The sequence below is a fragment of the Apteryx mantelli genome, chromosome 9 (genome assembly GCF_036417845.1).
Source record: "Apteryx mantelli isolate bAptMan1 chromosome 9, bAptMan1.hap1, whole genome shotgun sequence".
NCBI lineage: Eukaryota > Metazoa > Chordata > Aves > Apterygiformes > Apterygidae > Apteryx > Apteryx mantelli.
This window is the reverse complement of record NC_089986.1, coordinates 4,773,742-4,792,308: the sequence shown is the minus strand read 5'-3', so window position 1 is coordinate 4,792,308 and position 18,567 is coordinate 4,773,742. Positions and strand designations below refer to the sequence as shown.

Here is an 18,567-nt window from a genome sequence, read left to right as displayed (position 1 = left end):
TAAGATATGCACAAGGTGTCTAGCCCATGGGCTTTATCAAACTCTTTCCAGCCAGTTGCAAATGAAATGAGTAACAGGGACCTCTTTTTTGAGGAAACTGGTAAAAAGCCAGATAAAAGACAGTATTTCTTCACACATGCACACATGCATCCTACAGCCGGCCTTTGCTTTCATTTCCCAAGAGACTTGAGCATCTCTTTTGTCGAAATTCCTATACCTGTGTGAGATATATCTCACATGCACATATTCAATGATAAAATACACGATTGTCTTTGATGGTGATTTTTAACAACCTTGCCTTAAGTAAAGTTTTGCTTGACCTGTAAAAACAGTATAAATAAATAGATAAATAAATATATGTGTATATATATATATTTAAAAGTATCAGTATCTATCTATCTATCCATAAGCTGTTCTATATATTCTGCTGTTTGATACCTCCCTCCTTTCCTTTTGAGCTCCCAGAGGAATATTGAGAAAATGACCAGTCTACACAAAATTACTAAAGGCATTAAGTGTATTTAATCTGTAATTTTCATGCAGGTATTCTTAGTAAACTAAGTAATAACTAAAATAAGTGTTTTCTCTCACAGCACACAGTTGTGAAACTTTAATTTATATGTTAATTTTTTAATTAAAGGAAAAATCATAGAAAAAGGCCGTAATAGTCTAACATTAGACTCAAGGATAATAGTTTAGAAGTATAACAGTCTGTCTTAATGTCCCAGTTCCCTAAAGACAGCCAGGTAACCCTAACGCTGACTCGGAGCATTTCCTATGCCCCGAGAAACAGCCTGGGACGGCGTATTCACTTATCGCAGGGTCACCTCGTCCCAGGCCACAGAAATGCTAACATTTTGCATTTAACCTGTCTGCCTGCCCCAGAGCTGGTGCTTGTCTCGAGCGCCCTGGGCACCGCAAAGGGGGCTGGGGTGGGGAAGGGCCGGCGGGAGAGCGGAGCTGGGAGGGCGCAGGTAGGACGCCGCTGCCGGGGCTGGAAGCGGAGGAGGCCAGAAACGGCGTCTTTTGTGTTTGATTCTCCTGCTCGTCTCCTGCTCCTGTAGGAAACTGCAGCTCCAAATTTTTGAAAAGCAAGTGGCTAGAGTTGTCCCTAGAATTGACTCCAAGCTATTTATATTTTGTTATTAAAGATTTATGCTTATGTAACTAAGATCACAATCTTGGCTAAGAAAATTACAAACTATCATCACTTTCGTGCTAAAATCTTAGGGATTTATAATCTGGCTCAGGTTTAGCCTAGGCCATATTCTCTCAAATGAACATGTCGCTGCAGCAAACCTATCTAATGTCTGGTCCTAAAGGTACATTTTAAAGTTACCAGGAGAAACCAAATGACCACGCTTTCTTGAGCTTTTCTCTATTAAAACACTATTTCACATGCTAGCTTCTAAAAATAGTTTGAAGTCCACATGTTAAGGTCTATGAACTTCATAGTTCTTATTTCTGCTTTGTTTCTCTTCTGTACATTGCCAAATATTGCCTTTGTATAATTGAAACAGAGCTGTGGTTTGACTGCTAAATTAAGGGAAAGTAGCTGTCTCGAGCTCTAAAAGGGGAAGCAAAGGCTGCTTAAAGTGCGGAGAAGGTGCTTATTTCAGAGAAGTGCTAGCGAACGGCAGGGGCCCGCGGCAGCGACGGCCGGCCGCGTGGTCTGGAGACGGGGGTGTGAGGCTTGCATCGGCCATGGAACTCCAGCAGAGCTTTGACAAGCCATTTCGTAAGGGGGGAGTGTGTGCGTGTGTATAATTTATTTATCTTCTCCCCTCCTCTTCCTATTTTACGTTCGTTTGTATCTCAAAACATTCTCGATTTAAACAATCTCTCGATAAAGGTGTCTATAGCACAGGGCGCAGGAGGGTCCCGCGCTCGGCTGGGTGACCGAAGAGGCGCTGATTTATGGCAGGGCCGTGGGAACGTCCCTGGCTGGGCAGCAGCCCTGGTACCTCCGACCCTCGGTTTAGAGCCAAAAGACCCTAGCCACAAGAAGGATATCATAGACACTAACCAGCACGGGTGAATTCTTATTTTATGCCTTAGAACAGTGAGAAAACATTATGCGATACCTTCTGGGTACCACTTTTAACCCTAACATCAGAAGAGGACAACACATTTCTACAGCAGCCTTCAGATGTCATAAGTCAAGTAATAGTACTGATGCTTGCTGGTTGTTATGTCTGCGCAGAGTACTCTCCTTTTTCTCTGCCTCAGTTGCTTGTAATGAGGAATAACTAAACACAGTGAAAAGAAAAGTCTGAGGTACTTTAAAATTGTACTAATCTTGAGCTGTACAACAGCAAAAAATACAGGTAGGATTAGCTCTCCGTGCAAGACAAAGGAAACAACGGCAGGATTATATCATATTTATAACTCTGTTTATCTTTTTCAGTTATGAAATTGTTGCCCTGTGCTAAAAAAAAATCAATTTATCTTCCCTTTCCAGTAGAAGCTGATGCCTGGTTTTCTCCAAAACGGGGTTCTCTCTGTAGCATTTCTACAGCTATACCATGAGCCTTTGAACAGATGTCAGACACTAAAGCACGGCTGCCTACAGATCAAGTTGCGGCTGCCAACTCTCGCGAGCTTTGTGTCAGAAACAGTTGATTATAATGTCAGTACTGTCCAATTTACAGGCTTAAAGCAGCAGCTGCATACTGCATTTTCACTGAAGTGTTCAAAGCTCCTGACTCTTAGAAACTTTGTAGTTCTTGTAACAGAAGTGGGGTAAGTGATTCTCTATTTAACGTCTCCGTCTGCCAGGGTGATTTACAGTTCAGCTTGATTTGCATGGGGATTGTGATCTTTTAAAATGTTATGCTCTGCCCATTTGTTGCTCTCTTGGGAAAACTCACTCTGCCCTGCGAAGGGAACCAGTAGGCAGGCATGTGTATCAGCCCTTGCTATCATTCAGGACATTCTGGGCTAAGTAAATTAAACTGAGCTAGAAATCACTTATTAATTCAACCATCTTTTCTATTTAGATAGCGATTGCATAGTCTTGTGTATAGATTTCTTGGCTTGGAAAAGATTTGCAAGGAGAGGAAACAGTCATTGAAATAAATTGTATTCCCTCGCTGAATGAGAATACGAAAGTACGTTCTGTTTAACTTTTACTGGGTGAAACTAATGCAGAAGCAGCCTTTTAAAGTATGCAAATACATTATATGATGTATCTCCACTTGGTTAAGGTTGATGAACCAAAACAATCTTCTGACTCTTTTACTCTCATAGTAATAATCAAGTAGTGTTTGTTTTGCTCAGTGCGTTTTATATTGCTGAGTTTGTTTTAATGCAGCATTAAAATCATTATTGAATGTAGTATTTGCCATACATTCAAGGTGTAATAGTAATCCTCTGTCACTTGCTACTTTTGTCAATATTAGCAGAGTAACTTGAAACTAGACATATCCTCTCATTCTGTAGTATAAAACTTCTGGATTTTTCAAGCTTGATCTATTTCAAACCTTTTCTTTAAAATACCAGCTATTTTATTGTAGAGCTAATCAGAAAGGTACAGAATTGAATTTTTTATTAGGTTTTTTGTTTCCTTAGAATTCTCATCTAAAACATTTTAGGATCAACATTTATGCCTCTGTGTTTTGAAATGCTGGAGTGTTGTCCTCTTATCCTGCTTTTTAGACATTAAAAGCTTTAAGAACTTTAACCTCTTCTGCTTTTCCTAGTGTCATTTTCTTTTCTTTGTAATGATGATATTAAAAATCCTTAATTGCATCTTTTTGTTGCTTTTGTTGCTTTTGTTCAGTGCCGGGTGGTATGTTAAAAGTGAATATGTGAAAAAAAGAAAGAGCTGGTGAAATAACAGACTTAGTTGTAAAAATTACTTTTCCCAGCTCAAGGAGCGGTGCATGGGATGCACATGTACGCAGCGAGATTCCTACTGTAAACACTGATGGTTCTCACGGCCACCACAGTTGTCTGGGTTGACTGTGAGGGAGGGTGAAAGAATTCAGCCCTAACCTGATCCTGACGTGCCTTTTCTCACCTAGCTCTCCAAAGATTTTTATTACAGGAAAGAATGGAAAAAACTGGCGGGCGTGTAGTGAGGACTAACTGGGCGAGCCCTGCAGCTGGGAGCTCCCCTGCGGGCTGGCGAAGCGAGGCTCCGGGCACACAGGCGCCTCTGTGCTTGCTGGACCACGTGAGTCGTCCAGACTGGCTGCTCCCATCCGCGAAGCGCAGCGCGCACACGAGCGTTCACAGGTTTCTGATAAGGAAATCTTCACGTGAACCTTCAGAGAAACAGTGAAGTCTATTGCCCTTGTTCCCTGCCTGGTCGTTTTTTTAAAATAAAAAGACACTTTGAGGATAAATATTTATTTTTCCAAAGTTTATCTATCGTTTATCGGTTTTGATAAATTCTCTGAAAATTCTTCTCTGTTCCTTTGATTCTATCTCAAATTCAGGGCCATCTTTGAGCAAAATGTTCCTTTTTTTTTTTTCCGCAGTGTTTTCTCAGCTTATTTCCAACAATATGCAAACAAGCACGAGCAGCTCAGATTGGGTGCACAGCTGTACTTTCCACAGAAATTAGCCTCATTCCTTTTAAGGACACAAGTGCTTCTTATTAACAAAGAATGGACTGTTTAAAGTGGCAGGACTGAGTACACTACGTACAACAGGACAGCAAGCAAAAAATAGAAGGAAGCTTTGTTGAGCATTTTCAAATATGTAAGCCGTAAAAATGGGGTTTTGCAAATGTTCTTCTTCTGACATTTCATTTTCAAGGGGAAAATGCATTTTTATAACATTTTGAAAGATTAGGGTAAATATGACTATTAGTATGCTTAAATGGTGTACATAATCAGAATCTATACCCTTAACTTTAAAATAATATTAATTATCTCTTTGAAGCAAGGGCCAGGCCATAAATTGTTAGGCACTGCCTACACAGATAAAAAAATGCATACGTATTTTTAGCATTTTAATGTTCATTTTAAGTAGCAGAAATATGGCAACTTCTCGTGAATATGGTGGTTACAAACCGGGTTAAGTTACCTTATAGAAATAAGACCTTGATAGAAATGCTGCATGTAGGTCTTGGCGTACCTCTGGGTACAGTCACCCACAAGACCTAATGACCTGACAGTCAGCTGAGGTACTTTATGCCCTTCACTTGTTAGAAACACCTTCAGATCTTAAGACGTATGAGTAGGACACCATAACCATCTAGTGCTTTTTTGAGTTTATAGCAATGCTATCTTACTTGTCTTCTTCGGCCCAGGCATGTGCTGTGACACAAGTACGTAGCTCAAAACTTACTTGGGCCTAGAAATCCTTGTATTAAAACATGGGTCCAAGCTCCTTTCCAGAGTTCATGGGATGCATGTTAATATGTGGAAAAATCTGTGCATAGTGATGTTTATTATTCCCCTTTATTGACTTGAGAATACAGATTGCCAAATAAACCTTGAACAGAACAGTGGCTAATCAGGCATGGCATTTTCAATCACAGATCATAAAATGTTCTATTCATCGAGCGGTGAAGTCATCTGTTAACTAAAGAAAACATGATGAAAACATGATGGCCAAATATTGCTGATGGAGGGAGAGATTGCTGGTATTTGGGAACAGAAAAAAAGCAGGCCTCCGAGGCTCAGCAAAACCTCTGCTGTGTTATAAATCCAGTGTGGACTTACAACTGCAGTGGCATGAAAAGAATCAGACCACGGATACATGACCCACGGGCCGCATAGTCAGACACTACTTGTATGACCTTTCCCTCTTTGACCTAGTTTCCTCACTTCTACGTTTTTTAGGGACAGAGTTGTTTTGAAGCCCTGTATTGCGAGTTAGGGAAACTGCAGTTTTTGTAACACTTTCCCCAAATAGCCCCTTTTATATTTAGGGCCAGTCTTGCCTGCATGAAGAAAAGAGCATGATTTTATCCAAAGATTATGGGAACATTTGGAGTAACTAGTCTTCTGATCCTCTAAATAAATAGCTGTTGGTCCTCTCTTGAGAATTTCAAGGCTTAGACTATAATCTGAAGAGCCTTTTTCAGTCCTCTGTTCCTACAGAAATTGCCTTCAAAAACTGGAAACAGCTGTCAGTAAAACTCAGTTATAGCTGAAGTTTTCCAGGGAGACTGTGGAATCTCCATCCTTGGAGACACTCAAAACTGGACAAGGCCATGAGCAATATCATCTAACTTAGAAGTCTGTCCAGCTTTAAGTGGGATTTGACCTCCAGTGGTCCTTTCCCACCTAAGCTGTGAGTCTATGGAGCTGTGCTAAATACTAAACATGGTTTTGCAAGAAGACGAATTAGCAAGAAGTTATGGTTAAAGACTCCTGAGCCTGGGATGCTTTGTGCACAGCACCATCTTGTTTCCAGTGCCTTTGGAGGGATCTACATGCTTTCTAAATAAATGCTTTTGGCTCTAGTATTGATACATTAACATACAAATTCTGAATTTCTTTTTTCCTTTCTTTCAGACACCATGATTTGGAAAAATGGTACAAGTGGCTATACCAGATTTCTTATGTGGTTTCTTCTTCTGTATTTGTTCATCAGGAAGGTACTGCCTGAAGAGAATGTCATTACAACTAAGAAAGGCAGAGTAAGGGGGGTGAACTTGCAGGTACTAGGGGGAACTGTGACAGCCTTCCTTGGAATTCCTTACGGACAGCCACCCATTGGCAGACTGAGATTTCAAAAACCAGAACCTCGTGAGAAGTGGTCAGATATCTGGGATGCCACAAAACAGGCAAACTCTTGTTACCAACTTATAGATACAACTTTCCCTGGATTTCCTGGATCAGAGATGTGGAACCCAAAAACTAACATTAGCGAAGACTGCTTATACCTTAATGTATGGATTCCCTCTCCCAAAACCAAGAATGCAACTGTCATGGTGTGGATATATGGGGGTAGCTTTGAGAGTGGGTCGTCTTCCCTGCCTGTCTATGATGGCAAGTTTCTGGCTAGGGTTGAAAGAGTCATTGTTGTTTCCATGAACTACAGGACTGGTGCATTAGGATTTTTGGCTTTACCAGGAAACCAGAAAGCTCCTGGAAATGCAGGTTTATTCGACCAAAGATTAGCACTTCAGTGGGTCCAGGAGAACATAGCAGCTTTTGGAGGCAATCCAAGAAGTGTGACTATATTTGGAGAGAGTGCTGGCTCGGCTTCTGTCAGCTACCATGTCCTTTCTCCTGAAAGCCATCCTTTTTTCACGAGAGCCATCATGCAAAGTGGATCTGCAAATGCCCCTTGGGCTGCAATAACACCATCGGAAGCCAGGAACAGAACTGTGGCTTTAGCTAAGCATCTCCACTGTCCTACCAGCAACGACACAGAGCTAATCCTCTGCCTCCAAGACAAGGACCCCCAGGATATACTGGAGAGTGAAATTTTTGCTGTAGCACACGACTCTCTTTTAAAAATATATTTTTGTCCAACTGTGGATGGTGATTTTCTTTTGGACATGCCAAAAACATTGGTTGAAAATGGCCTTTTTAAACAAACACAGATCTTAGTCGGCGTTAACAAAGACGAAGGATCAAGTTTTCTAGTATATGGAACACCTGGCTTCAGCAAAGATAATGATAGCTTGATCAATAAAACAGAATTTCAAGTAGCTTTAACATATGCCTTCCCAGAAGCAAGTCAACTTGCAGTGGAATCGATCATTTTTCAGTACACAGACTGGGAAAACGAGCAGAAACCAGAACATTACCGTGATGCCATGGACGACGTGGTTGGTGATTACAATATAATATGTCCTGTTGTGGAATTCACAAAAAAATTTGCGCAGCTGGGACACAACGCGTTCTTCTACTTCTTCGAACATCGATCCTCAAAGCTCCCTTGGCCAGAGTGGATGGGAGTGATGCACGGTTATGAGATTGAGTTTGTGTTTGGATTACCCTTAGAAAGAAGAGTTAATTACACCAAGGCTGAAGAAATCTTAAGTAGGTCCATGTTGAGATACTGGGCAAGTTTTGCAAAAACGGGGTAAGTTTCCTGTAGAGGTTTGTTTGATTGGTCAGTTGCTTGCACAGAAACCTTACCCATGCTGGTTGTGGTTTCAAGTCTGATGAGAACTATGAGGAAGGATTAATTAATTGTCCAGCTAGCCAGAATTCCTGTTTTAGCTCTGATAAAAGCAATGTCTTAGTAAAATAAACTGCTGGCGTGGAGCCCACTGTATTGGATGAGCTTAAGAAAATACTGTGTACCCATCTATAAAAGCAAATACTAAACATTTTTTGCCATGGCAGCGCTGTTACAAAGGAAGGTAAGTGTTTTGAGTTTTAGAAACAAAATATATCAAATTCTGGAAAAGGTTTCCAACATTAGAAGTAAGAGAGGAAAACCAACTTGCTTTAAGATGTAATGTGCTCAGAACATGCAGGTATGTGATATGAAGGTATATTATCTTCATGCTATGAAGTAACTGATTGCAGGCTGCACTTTTCAACCTTATGTTTCCAAGTGTGCTGTAAGTATGATCCAGGGTTGCACTGAAGTCAGTGACAAATCACTTGCTCTGTCCATTTGACTCATCTTTAAGTGAAATATGGCCCAGTCTTTATAAGAACCAAATAAGCATATTTCATCTGGATGTATGAGATGGATTGAATGCACCGGTGTATTTAGGTAGCGTCCAAGAGAGCAGTGAGAAAACCCTTAGCTTTGCGGTGCACGAAGCTCTGCGCTGCTGCATCCATGTGCTTCTCTCTCTATGAAATATTCAGATTGAAATGTTTTACATTGCCCTAAGAAAAACAGTCGTTATCACCGTCATGTACAATTAGTCTCAAGGCTGTGAGCCCGAAGGAAGGGGGAGCCGTCTTTTCTTGTCAGAAGCTCAGTTTTCTCTCTCTCTCTCCTCTAAGAAAACTGTATATATTGAACGTAGAAAACTGTATCTATGAAAACATGCAGTTAAATACTCAGTTCACACTTTAAATTTTTCTAATTGACATTTTAAAATTCTGCATTAATTTGTTTTCCATGGTGGACTTTTATTTTGATTTGTGAATGTCCTGCTACCAAATCCATTGAAGGTTTGTAGAGACTGAAGTCAGCTTTGAAACAGGACCTAATAATTTCTTCTTAGTAGATTAATAGATCAGAAATCAGAAGAGACTGTTGTGCTCATTTAGTCCATATAACCTTATACATAACACAAAACATAGGACTTAAACATTTCGAGGGCTGGAAAATCCAGCCCAAATGTTGGCAGGTTGTTCTGAAGATTTATTACACTCTGAGTTAAAAAGAGAAGTTTTCTTTCTGGCCTGAATTTGTCTATTCTAGTTTTCCAGCTGCTATAAGTTGTTAATCTTTGACAATTTCTTAAGCTTTATATCATTAAATTGGTGCTCCCTGTAGAGCTAGTTCTAGACTCTAGTCGAATAACGCTTAAACCTTTTGTTTGTTAAACAAAACAGGTTGTGCTCTTCAGCCTTGCACTATGAGGCATTTTTTTCAAGTGCTTTAATAGTAACTCGGGCTCTTCTGTGAAACTTCTGTGACTCACCAACGCCTTTTGGCAACTTTCCTTGCTAGGAAGAACCACGATCGCCCGAAAGGAGACCTAATGACAGGTGTCATATATCTTCTCTATTTCAACCTGATATTCCCCCCAAGGAAAAAACTGTTTGAATCGGGCGCAGCGTTAGGCGGTGGCTCGGCTTTGGCCACGCGCCGCGGGCAGTCCAGTTCCCGCGCACCCGCGGTGTCTCCCGGACCTCGTTGCCACCGCTAATCTTAGCGTTACCGGCTCCTGGTGTTACCACTCCTCGCGCGCGATTTGTCATAGCACTTATTTAATCAGCCTGCCGTACTGCATCCCCTTTTCCCCACCAAAATGTTCTTCTAACTGGCTTATTCCTCCAACAGGTGTGTAAGAGGGCTGTGTTATTTAATGAGCAAAGGAAATGATAACCATTGATTGGGAAGATGCGTTTCATAGACCTCCTTTTGTATTCACTTTACGTTACGTTCCGAGGTGAACTAACAGTTAATTTTTACAAGCATCCTTCTTTTAACAGATTTTCTTATCAAAAATGATACGTAGAAATGTTAATTGATTTAACAAGTTCTATTCTTTTTACGGCTTAGAGCCTATAATGGATTTTGTTTATTGTAAATGATGAGCATTTTAAATCTCAGAGAATGACTATACAGATAATTATACTCTTCAAATGCATAACATTTTAATACAGGTTTTATACTTGCAAAAGTGTAATCTAAAATTTAATCTAAGAGCTCTTCTGCTTCCCTTTTCGCTCTGTTTGAGTTCTGTGGGAAAGACACAGAAAGCAGCATTCAGCAGCGATGTGCGCTTTGGGAATGGGCTGTGCAGTTGATTTCTCAATGCCAAAAATGCACGTGAAGGAATCCCAAGGCGAAGGCTGCGCAATGAGGTCACTTAAAACGTGGTAACCGTTCCTGCACTGGGAAGATATGATAGGACAACATTGTTCTGAAGCTAGTGTCACCAGGCCCTTGGTGAGAGTGAACCGAGCAAAGGCTCCTTATTACGTACCGCAGCTTTACAGACCTGCCCTGCGGGAATTGGCAGTCAGGATCGTGTAACAACCACCCCAAAATTGGAGAGCTTTCCATTATGCAAAACTATTTATTAGTAGGAAAAGAGAAATTTAGGCCCAAAGTAGGTTTTGCAGAAAAATACTTACATTTTTACGAACTGTTGGTTTCCACTATATTATAATATAAATATATATACACACTCATTCTTGTGTCCCAATTACCTGCTGCACAAAATAGAGTACGCTGTCCCGGTATCTGGCTAAAATTAGACAACAGAAGGTACCTTCAGGTTTAAGTTTATAAAAGACTTTAGCCACCAGTCTTGTCATCTAGTCTGATTATCATTTGCACTATAATTAGATTAGCCTACAGATAGAATTTCAAGCGGTTTCCACAGCAAACAGCAAATAATCCCTCCCTCTGCTTCTACCACAAATATCAAAACCATGACTATTATGGGAGATAATACAATCATACAATTTGAGTACCACTAAAAGTGCAGATCAGTGTTAACCCATTGTGTACCATTTTCCTCATAATCCAGAACACGGAACCCCATTAAGTTCTGTAATAAATTATCCACAGTGTAGAATGAGTGGAGAAATAATAGACATTGTTAATAATTCCAAAAGAAATAGCTGATTTTTTTTTCCTGGCACTTTTGTGCACACAGTAAACATTTATAAAGAACTGGGGAAGCCCTCTTGTGTTTGACATCTGTTTGTAGTAAACTGGCATGATCAAAGGATGAACATCTGGGGAAAAAATTGCTTTGCCATTGATGTTTGCAATGCATGAGGAGAAGATTAGGCAAAAAGATGAAAATCAGAAATATTGTACAGCACAATTTTTAGTGCGGGCGTTTGACCTAATATTCTAATGTGCGTTAGTACAAAAGCGTAAGGGAGGAAAGAGAAGCCTGCAGGAAAAAAGGAAAAAAGAGATAAGGTAGAGTCAACACATGCTGAAATAACTTAGTTTTGTCTTGGGACTTTCTCCCCGAAGGACCGGTGAGATGGCGCAGCTTCCCTGGCACGGAGCAGTGTGCTTCGTGCCACCTTTGGTGCTGCAGCCCCTGACTCCGCATTCCTCGCAAGGGGGCTTCGAGCCCACACTTTGACCCTAATGCTCTCTATTTTTCCTTCCTACATGAGCACTGGGGTTAAAAATGATGATAGCGAAAGTCAAAGGTTTAAGTACCCTATAGGAGCAGTTTTTCTTTCACATCCTTGCTCAACATAAATAGCCGTGATAAGTGATGATTTTTTTTCTGGAAAATTATCAGGGTAAAGATTTTCTGTTATTCATTTTCTATACCCAAGGGCATAGTGTGATTTTATTTATTTATTTATTTTAGGAATCTGCCATATATTTACATAGTGTCTAACATTCGTGTAGACCCTGCTGCTTCTCTGACAATAGGCTACTGGCTTTTGTTCATGAGATTCCCTGCAGATTCACTTACCCAAAGTAGGATTCAGTGGCTCGGGAACCCCTGGTAACTATGACGGGATGTGGAAGGATGCTGAAGTCCTGTTCGGAAGGTCACTTCTTTTGGAAATGGTGCCACAGCCCAAAATGCCACTTAAGCCGTGCACAGATGGGGCACGGGTTTAAGAGCAGATCTTGACATAGGGGCTGCATGGAGACGTGGATGTGGTAGCTACCTGTGCTCCTGCACAGAGGAACAGGCTACCTGTCACCACTGGTGATAGCAACCCATATCCATGCTGTTACTTCACAGCACAGAGTCCGAGATGAATGGAAGAGAGTGAAACTCCTCATGTGTTCTGACTGCTCAAGCAGCTGACATGAAATAACTTGAAAAAAGGACGGACTGGCAGGCCCATAAGATTTCTAGTTGTGATGTTTACCATCACTCTGTTGGATTATTACTAACTAATACTAACCTTGATCCTGATGAACAGAGCATAGGTGGGCACCCGCCACGGAGCTGCAGCTAACTGACCTGGCAGCATAGGTAACTCATCTGCCATTTATTCACTTACAGCAACGGTTCCCCTCAGAAATATGTGTATGATCTATCTCAAGAGCAGATCTAAGTAATGAGTGGCACAAATTATTATTATTTATTATTAAGCAAACTATTTCAGTTCTTCTGTTCTGAACAAAGAACATCATTTAGAGCATCCTTATCTGGTGCTAACGCCATTTCAAATTTTTTTAGGCATTTGAGATGTGGGAGATGCCGCACGTTATTCCTAATCCTCCACCGTACAATCATATCCTGGCACAAGGAGCTGCCTGGCAAGAGAAACCAGGTTGGACTCTGCAAGAACGCACTACCTGTGGAGCAAAGTACTGTGCTGTGATTTACACAGTGTGTAGGAGAGCATCACTAGCAGCGATAGTCTTTTATACCTTAGGAAAGTGCAGCCAGTTGCGACCCTTCACAGTGCGGCCGAAGTGCTTTTGCCTTCCAAAACCAGGCAGTTCACGGTGTCTCTGATGTTGTGTTATCTGAAGTTTGCCGGCAGCTCAACTGTTGTGTTTTCCGGTGTCCTTATAGTTTTAAATTGGCTTCAGTGTATTGAGGGAGAGAGGGCAGATACCTAAGACCGGTCCTGGCTGACGAATGTGTCATCGGCCTTGGGGGAGACACTGGTGTCTGCTAATGTGCAGAGAAAGGTAACTTCTGCTAAACTGCCAGCAAGTTCTGGGGTGTGGAAGGCAAAAACTTGCATGCGTGGCAATTCCTTCCCCCCACCTGAACACGTCTGCTGTTTCACAAGCGCTACAGCTTTTAAAGATTAAACTTTTGGTATCAAGTAAGGCTGACCAAATAACCTAGCCCTTTCTAGTGTTATTAGCATAATTTTATAAGATGTCTCCTTTGCATATATTTGAGCCTTGAGAGAACATTGTCATTGTTCCCTCAAAAATCTCTGTGTTGTTAGCGAGGCAAGAAAGAGGGTTATTACTGGTGCTTTCAGGACAGATCAAGTATAATAAAATATTTGGATTATGAGAAAGAATAGATTCCAAAAATTGATCATAGTGATTTAAATTTTGATTTAAAAGTCTTCCATTTACCCTGACCCAGGGTCTCCTCAGCTGATTCTGGCGTTTGAGACTATGGTCCCTTGAACATCAATTCAAGAGCAGTCTAAAAATCGTTTGAGCAGATTCTAGAAACATCAAAATTGGACAGGCAAATAGATTCAGCCAAATTGTATTCAGCAGGAAACCAGAGTGTGATATCAATATCATATGGAAGGGCGGGGATGAGGCTCAGTATGTTGATGTGTGAATACAGATTAAGTTCATTTTAGCAATATTGAGTTAGTGTTCATTGGCTTTCTCCTGAATGCCTTTCTGTGCATCTTACTTTAAATAAGGTCCATGGTGAGAGAAGATTTCTCTTTTAAAATACTTCTGAAACTCATTTCTCTGCCTCACTTTTGATGTTCTTCAGAAAGCTTTTGAAAGTAAGCAAGTGACACTAACAGGTACTATCAATCACAAACAGCAGAACGCTCTGCTAACTCTGGTAAGACAGAGTTTTATTTATCATGAAAAAATATACGGCATCCCAAATCAGCGGTTGCTAGGTTATGCCTTTTGCATTACTTTATTCATTAGGTTTAGTAACTGTATTTTTTAGACACGAGTGAAGTAAACTGACAAGGAGACAGACAAATCAGATGAGATGAAAACTCAGGCAAGAACACAGTGGAACATACAAAGATAATATTTTTAAGGCTTTGTGAAAAATGTTTCCTATAAAAGGAAACTGGCAAAACTTGTCTCACTGCCAGTTTTACAACAGATGAAACAAATCTTTGCAGCTTTTTCTATAAAGCAAAGCCCTTGAAATATTTCCTCCTCTGTTTTAAGGGAATTCGAGAGGCTTTGATTGTCCCACTAAAGCTCGGAAGCACTTTGCCTGGTTATTATTGCCTTTCCCTGATGTTCCACGGGTAGACGTATAATAAACTTCAGTGCTTTTGTTACCAACTTGTCAGCACATGTTTATAGAGAGTTTCAGAACAGTGAGAACAAAGCCAACAGGCTCATATAGCGTCCAGACGACAGGCTGAACTGGGGACCCATATCTTGTATGCATGGAAGGGAAAGCACATACTAAAGAAAGCAAAAGCGAAAAAACCTCCAACTTCCTTTTTAACTTTCTAATGCTTCAGAAACTGGGAAGGTCTACGTACCACTGAGCCACTCTGTGATAAGAAATGTGCTGTGGGGGGTCCCTGCTTCTGAGGTTAGCCCACGACACAGGCAGGGGCTACAACCCTGAGACCTGGTGCTGATCCTCACGGGTCCTTTTGTTCACGAACAAAAAATGGTCACGTTTTAGGAAACATTGTTTTCTATACCTGTTTCTCCATCTTCACTTAACTTTGGATTCTTAAAAGTGACTTATGTTTTCGGTGTCTGTACATATTGTTATACTAAGAAACAGTAATGGAAACCTCTTTTTAGCTATCTAATACATTTGGAAATAGTGCATCATGGAAAAATCAGTAACTAGAGACTCGCATTTGGCAGTCATCTCAGTTTCTGGCTTGCAAGCTGACAAGCTGTCACAGAATTTCAAAACTGAAACCAAGAATATTTAATTCAGTCATTTTTCTGAGATATGCCTAGGATACAAATTGCTTAGATTGGCTTAAAATTATTGCAACTCTTGCAAAAACACAAGAAAATGTCTAGTTGCTTTCCATATGTGCAGCAAATCCAATTCAGTCCATACAGGTTTTGTTCTCTACAGAAGATGAGTCAAACCACATATTTTAAAGATCAGATGAGAGCTTCTATTAAGGAAATGTCCAAATATTGTAGGAATAATTGAATGAGACATCAAACTAAAAAGTATAACTATAATGTTAAGGTTTGCCTTGAACATAATACTGGTAACACATTATAGAAAAGGTTAAGATCTAATACAATTGTCAGGAACAGAGCAGCAGGTAAAAAACCTCTTCCTGATGAGGGGAGAAGAAAAAAGCCCTGTGATTAAAATCAGTGGATTTCAATTACAAAAAAAGAAAAAAAGAAAAAAGAAAAAAAGATTTAGATCTCCTATAAGCTTTTGTGCTTCCTCTAGAAAGCTATTTTAGTCCAGATTTTTTAAGATTACCTCACTGGGACTTAAGCACCTGAATACCTTTGTCTCGCTGAGTCTCTGTTCCTAAAATGATCACCGACGTAGCTCTCTGAGTCAGAGCTGTATTGCAAGGACAGTTCATCGGTTTTGGCATATGTTCCGTTACCACAGTGACAACCACAGGTAGAAAAGCCAGCGAATACTTCAAAAATACTGTCAAAGCCTGCAGGATCAAAACCGCCAGTAAGGATCCACAATCATGGGACCGAATAAGGGAAACTCGCTACGTTTGAAGACCTGTAGGCAGAGACGCACAAAAACGCTGGCGTATGCATCGTCTGATTTCTACCTCAAACGCAGGGATGGAAATATGAGGCCTGCATTGAAATTATTTAGTGCTTGATGGAAACCATATGAATGAAGAAGATGGGAAACAAGAGAGGGAAATGCTAACCGATGCAGGAAGCTAGATGAACAAGAAAAGACAGAAGGAAGAAAGGACAAACAAAAGCAGATGGAAAGATATGAGAAGAAAATGTCTGAGAGACGTGCTAGCAGTTTTTGGATGAAAGGAGCTGTGAACAGTGAAATGAAGGAAATGCATGGATGAACATATTGCAAGTTATGTGTGGGGTGGGCTCAATACACTTCAGAGATAATCCAGTATTAGGAATTACGCTCACTAAATCATAACATTTGCAGGCATGTAAACGCATGGTTGCAAAAGGCCCTGTGAAGGTCTAATTAGTGCTCATGCACAGTTAATCCTCTTTCTATGGGCGTTCTTCTTCCATAGATACAGTGCTGCTTTTCTGCAGCTTACTCCTTGTTTTGTCTTCAAAAGGCAGAAATTGGAGTTTCAAAGGTCTGCAGACCCCATTTTTCCAGGTGATTCTGGCACACTGAGCTGAAGTCCTGCTGAGAAATTTCGCAGGAGGAATGGAAACCTTTTGGTACACGTTTTAATTTACTCCCCAACACGAGAGATTGGCTTGTTTCAGGGAAGTGGCAAAGGGGAAGAAAGGAGGAAATGAGGAACAGCAGAGGTTAGCTAACACCACATTTTCAAAGGTAGCTCAATATAGTGTTTAATTTTCTTTCAATCAGCTGCAAGAGAAGTCAGCTGTGGATAAACGTAGTTAGCAATTTAGTCACAGGATTTGTGAGATTCTGTCCCCACAAATCTAGAAGCTGCACAAGAGGAAATCAGTCATTTCATGCTTTCAGTTAATTATCTTACACAATCATATGCTAGTGCAGATGTAAAATTAAAAGCTGCCATCATCATCTTTCCCAGACATCCCTGGCTTCCATCTGTTTTCTCTACCTTTCCTTTAGGGAACATAAGACAACTACCTAATTTCATATAAAACATATTCTAAGTGTTGTTCTTGAGTGTTGCCTCAAGCTTATAGCAGAGACATCCTTTCTCTACCAGAGCTGCTGGTCAAATACTGTGATTTTTATCTAAATTAATGAAGTGGTGTAATATAAGTGGTTCAGTTTCTGATGAAGCAATAACACATATACACACTACTGAAAGTCACCTAATGGTTACACATATAGGGCTGTCAGTTAGGCCTGGATTGCATGGCAGTAGAAATTTGTGACTCAGGCTCTTCCTACCACAAGCAGAGGTTTGACAACGCCATTAGTGGGAAATATCAAGAAAAATGTTACTATGATCAAGTCCATCAGGACACCATGAATCTAGATGATTTTATTCAGTGCAGGGCTATGTGAAGTATCCATCCTGGGAAGAAATAATGATTAGGGCAATTACAATTGAAAACAAATCTCAAATATGATACCCTAGCATAGTGTCTACCACACAGGCTGTATTGAAAAGTTGGTCCTTTGAGATAAGAAAAGCATTGAAGCCATTTATCTAACAATTTCTGAGTGTCTGCGAATGAACTCTATTAATGGCAGAGAAAGCAAGAGATGGAAACAGCAATCATATACATATGAGTGGAGTATTTACTCTTTCTCACAACCAACAGGACTGAGAAATTTTAACAAGTCACTGTGAATTTAAAATATAGAATTAATAGTTCTGAGGCAATAAAAACATTTTTCCTCTCCCTTACAGATGCTCTTTAGATTTGTCCCAGGGAGCAATACTGGTTAAAATAGTGTGCAAGTTTTATGCTTTTCCAGGTCATGGGAAGGAGGAGTGAGGTTGTACAGGAGATCAGCCAGTTTCAGAGGAGAAGTAAAAGGTCGGGTGTCATGTCCCTTTCTGGCTACTTATTCTTTTACTTAGCTTCTACGGAAATGATTCGTCCCTTCAAAGTCTCAATAGGGTTCAGCACCTTCTTCCATTCCCAAATAGCCCTCCTCAACCCCAAAAGTGAGACTAAAAACTATAGTTTCATCTGATTTCCTGCTGCAGCCAAGAGTGTAAAAAAATAGCAGCTTTGAAAAGTGGTCCCTGAAAGCTGAAATTGCTATCATGTGAAAGGGCGGAAGGGTCTTACAAACTACTTGGCAGACACTTTTTTTTTTTCCTCCAAAAAAAAATTGCAGAAGATTTCCTATAGAATGGAACCTTTTCCATTCTAAGCCATAGTGTTACCTCCATTATATCTATTCATAAGTGACGTAAATATGAACATAGACTATTCACACAAGAACCTGGGGTCCAGGAAAAGGTGTTATATCATCATTGTAAATTCGGTCTAGGAGTGGAGAAGCTTCTTCTGTAAACAGCTACAGGTACTTCTCCACCTAGGACCTCATCCAAGTCCATAAATCTTTCTATTCAGTTTGGCTGGATTTGGATCAAACCCATATATACTGATTCACCTCAAAAAGCTCTGGACCGGTCTTCCAAAAACTGGCCAAAATAACAAATCAGATGCATGTATGTTAAGAGGAAGGAATAAAACACTGCTGAAAAATTCTTGCTTGCTTTATCCCAACATATAGCCTAAGTGATG

At 40.4% G+C, this 18,567-nt stretch overlaps 1 protein-coding gene across 1 annotated transcript in view; it reads left to right on the top strand.

Annotated features, from left to right (window-relative positions):
- Nucleotides 1-2,646: 2,646 nt before the first annotated feature.
- The window catches only part of BCHE (butyrylcholinesterase), a 31,404-nt gene continuing 15,483 nt past the window's right edge, over nt 2,647-18,567 (top strand). Inside the window, exons 1-2 of the mRNA XM_013961144.2 lie at nt 2,647-2,742; nt 6,474-7,995. Of these exons, the coding sequence (XP_013816598.2) occupies nt 6,479-7,995 (1,517 nt within the window). The 5' untranslated portion in view covers nt 2,647-2,742; nt 6,474-6,478. The remainder of the gene's footprint in view (nt 2,743-6,473; nt 7,996-18,567) is intronic.